At 51.6% G+C, this 3,413-nt stretch overlaps 1 protein-coding gene across 5 annotated transcripts in view; it reads left to right on the top strand.

Moving 5' to 3' along the window:
* Window positions 1–3,036, top strand: part of GANAB (glucosidase, alpha; neutral AB) — a 23,787-nt gene extending 20,751 nt beyond the window's left edge. For all 5 annotated transcript variants that reach the window (XM_011993378.1, XM_011993379.1, XM_011993377.1 and 2 more), the window contains 7 exons: window positions 496–560; window positions 726–802; window positions 913–987; window positions 1,165–1,278; window positions 1,402–1,514; window positions 1,684–1,784; window positions 1,927–3,036. In XM_011993378.1, coding sequence (XP_011848768.1) covers window positions 496–560; window positions 726–802; window positions 913–987; window positions 1,165–1,278; window positions 1,402–1,514; window positions 1,684–1,784; window positions 1,927–2,036 — 655 coding nt within the window. In that variant the 3' untranslated portion in view covers window positions 2,037–3,036. The remainder of the gene's footprint in view (window positions 1–495; window positions 561–725; window positions 803–912; window positions 988–1,164; window positions 1,279–1,401; window positions 1,515–1,683; window positions 1,785–1,926) is intronic.
* The last annotated feature ends 377 nt before the right edge of the window (window positions 3,037–3,413 follow it).

The raw sequence follows: 3,413 nt of genomic DNA, 5'->3' as shown, positions 1-3,413 counted from the left end.
GTTAGCCAGGATGGTCTCGATCTCCTGACCTTGTGATCCACCCGTCTTGGCCTCCCAAAGTGCTGGGATTACAGGCTTGAGCCACCGCGCCCAGCCTGTTCTTTTTTTTTTTTTGAGACGAAGTCTCACTCTTGTCCCCTAGGCTAGAGTGCGATGGCGTGATCTCGGCTCACTGCATGCACTCTGCCTCCCTGGTTCAAGTGATTCTCCAGCCTCAGCCTCCTGAGTAGCTGGGATTACAGGTGCCCGCCACCACGCCCGGCTAATTTTTGTGTTTTTAGTAGAGATGGGATTTCACCATGTTGGCCAAGTTGGTCTCGAACTCCTGACCTCAGGTGATCTGCTTGCCTTGGCCTCCCAAAGTGCTGGGATTACAGGTGTGAGCCACCACACCCGGACTGTGCTGTTCTTTTCTTATTGCCAGTTCCTGGAGGAGCATCTCTGACTTGTGCCAAAATTGAAAAGTTTTCCTTTAATGTCTGTCTTCCTTCCTAGGCCCCTGTGGGTGCAGTATCCTCAGGATGTGACCACCTTCAGTATAGATGATCAGTACTTGCTTGGTGAGACATGAGGACAGTTGGTGGTGGGTTGGCATTGGGCCAAGCAGCACTGCCGATGCCCAGGGAGGGACTAATGAGGCTGGTGGTGCAGAGGGCAGGCACTTTGGTGCTCCCTGTTCTGGGAACTAATCCCCCCTATTCAGAGTTGATTCTGGCATATTTTAGGGGATGCATTGCTGGTTCACCCTGTATCAGACTCTGGAGCCCATGGTGTCCAGGTCTATCTGCCTGGCCAAGGGGAGGTGAGTTAAGGAAGGGCATGGTGGGAAACGATGGTGGAAGCCTAAGGAGGCAAACAGGATGGACGCTGTACACTGAGTGATCTGTATCTTACCTCTTTTGTCACCCACAGGTGTGGTATGACATTCAAAGCTACCAGAAGCATCACGGTCCCCAGACCCTGTACCTGCCTGTAACTCTAAGCAGTGTGAGTAAGCCTGGTCCGGCTGCCAGTTCCATCTCCCTGTAAATTTCCAGAACGGGAGAGAATGTGTACCTTAGGGTCCAGTACCTACGTGGGCATACATGAGTAAGAGCAAAACGTGCTGTGGGGCCCAAGGTTGGACAAGGGGGCAACTTCATCCTGGCATTGCTCTTGCCCTAGATCCCTGTGTTCCAGCGTGGAGGGACAATCGTGCCTCGATGGATGCGAGTGCGGCGGTCTTCAGAATGTATGAAGGATGACCCAATCACTCTCTTTGTTGCGCTTAGTCCTCAGGTAAGTGCATAGGCAGTGTGTCTCCTCAGCCATCTGCCTGCCTTCCTAGGACTCAGTTCCCTGGGGTTGTGCCCCTCACTCCCTCTTGGGCTCAGGCGCTCACCTATCCCACTACTTGCTCAGGGTACAGCTCAAGGAGAGCTCTTTCTGGATGATGGGCACACGTTCAACTATCAGACTCGCCAAGAGTTCCTGCTGCGTCGATTCTTATTCTCTGGCAACACCCTTGTCTCTAGGTAATGGGGCACCCATTCTTCCTTGGCTGCCTTTGCTGGGGCCTGATCCTTGCGGGGGCTCCCAGTTCACTGTGCTCTTTTCTCACATCCTGACCTTGTTTTGGGTCTCCTCCTTCCTTCTGTTCTGATATTTTTTCCCCTGATGGACATCTGCTTTTGTCATCTCCAGCTCGGCAGACCCTGAAGGACACTTTGAGACACCAATCTGGATTGAGCGGGTGGTGATAATAGGGGCTGGAAAGCCAGCAGCTGTGGTACTCCAGACAAAAGGTGAGTGACCAATCTGGTCCCTAGGATAGGGGAAGGAGGGGAAGCCAGGGCAGGTTTAGGGATGCCCTTGCCTGTAGGAACGTAGTTACTATGCTATAGCCCATTGGTATGACTATGGCACTCTTTCTTATTCCTCCTCCAGGATCTCCAGAAAGCCGCCTGTCCTTCCAGCATGACCCTGAGACCTCTGTGTTGGTCCTGCGCAAGCCTGGCATCAATGTGGCATCTGATTGGAGTATTCACCTGCGATAACCCAAGGGATGTTCTTGGTTAGGGGGAGGGAAGGGGAGCAGTAGTGCTGAGAGATATTCTTTCTTCTGCCTTGGAGTTCGGCCCTCCCCAGACTTCACTTACGCTAGTCTAAGACCCAGATTCTGTCAACATTTGGGCAAGATGAGAGGGCTGACCATGGGCTCCAAATTCCTCTTGTGATCTCCTCACCTCTCCCACTCCGTTGATACCAACCCTTTCCCTTCATTCCCCCAACATCCTGTTGCTCTAACTGGAGCACATTCACTTATGAAGACCGAGAAACCACAGGGCCCTTGTCGCCCCTTCTCTTTCCCTCATTTAGGAGCCCTGAATGCCCCCAAACTCTATCCATTCATGCCTCTTGTATGTTGATGCCATTTCTTGGAAGAAGATGAGGGCAATGAGTTAGGGCTCCTTTTCCCCTTCCCTCCCACCAGATTGCTCTCCCTCCTTTCATTTCTTCCTTCAGGCTCTACTCTGTCAGCCCTCCCCTTTTTATGCCCCACGGATACACTGGGACCACCCCTTACCTGGGACGGAATGAATGGTTCAAAGGAGTGAGGTTGCTAAAGAACATTCTTTTCCCTCTCGTTCTCTCCTTTTCCTCTCCCTGATTCCTTGTAGAGCTGCTGCAGTTCTGAGAGGGGCAGTTCTACCTCCTCTGTCCCTTGGCAGAAAGAAGTTTCCACACCTCTTAGGGATGGACATTAAACTTCTTTTGCCCCCTTCTTGTCCCCTTTGAGGGGCATTTAAGATGGAGAAATCAGTTGTGGTTTCATTGAATCATGGTCACCTGTATTTATTGCTGGGCAAAGCCTGAGGGTGGGGGGAGATGATCATGTGTGCTCGGGGTTGGCTGGAAGCCCTGGGTTGGGGGTTGGGGGAGGAGTAATAGGGGAGTCAGGGTGAAAATTTGTGGGTATTTTTTTTACTTCCTCTTGGTTCCCAGCTGTGACACGTTTTGATAAAAGGAGAAACAATAAAGGGATAAACCATAAATCACTGGTGGTAGTCTGGATTCTAGTTCTAGCCTGAGCCACAGACCCTAGAGCCTAAAGACCCTTACATTTTCTTTCTTTCTTTTTTTTTTTTTTTTTGAGACTGAGTCTCACTTTGTTGCCCAGGCTGGAATGCAGTGGCGCAATCTGGGCTCACTGCAACCTCTGCCTTCCGGGTTCAAGCATTTCTTGTGCCTCAGCCTCCCGAGTAGCTGGGACTACAGGCATGCGCCACCACGCCCAGCTAATTTTTGTATTTTTATTAGAGACTGGGTTTTACCATGTTGGCCAGGCTGGTCTGGAACTCCTGACCTCAGGTGATCCACCCACCTCAACCTCTCAAAGTGCTGGGATTATAGGAGTGAGCCACCGTGCCCGG

The sequence above is a fragment of the Mandrillus leucophaeus genome, unplaced genomic scaffold (genome assembly GCF_000951045.1).
Source record: "Mandrillus leucophaeus isolate KB7577 unplaced genomic scaffold, Mleu.le_1.0 Scaffold43, whole genome shotgun sequence".
NCBI classification, from domain to species: Eukaryota; Metazoa; Chordata; class Mammalia; order Primates; family Cercopithecidae; genus Mandrillus; species Mandrillus leucophaeus.
Note: the sequence above shows the minus strand (reverse complement) of the source record. Positions and strands in the feature narration are given on the sequence as shown.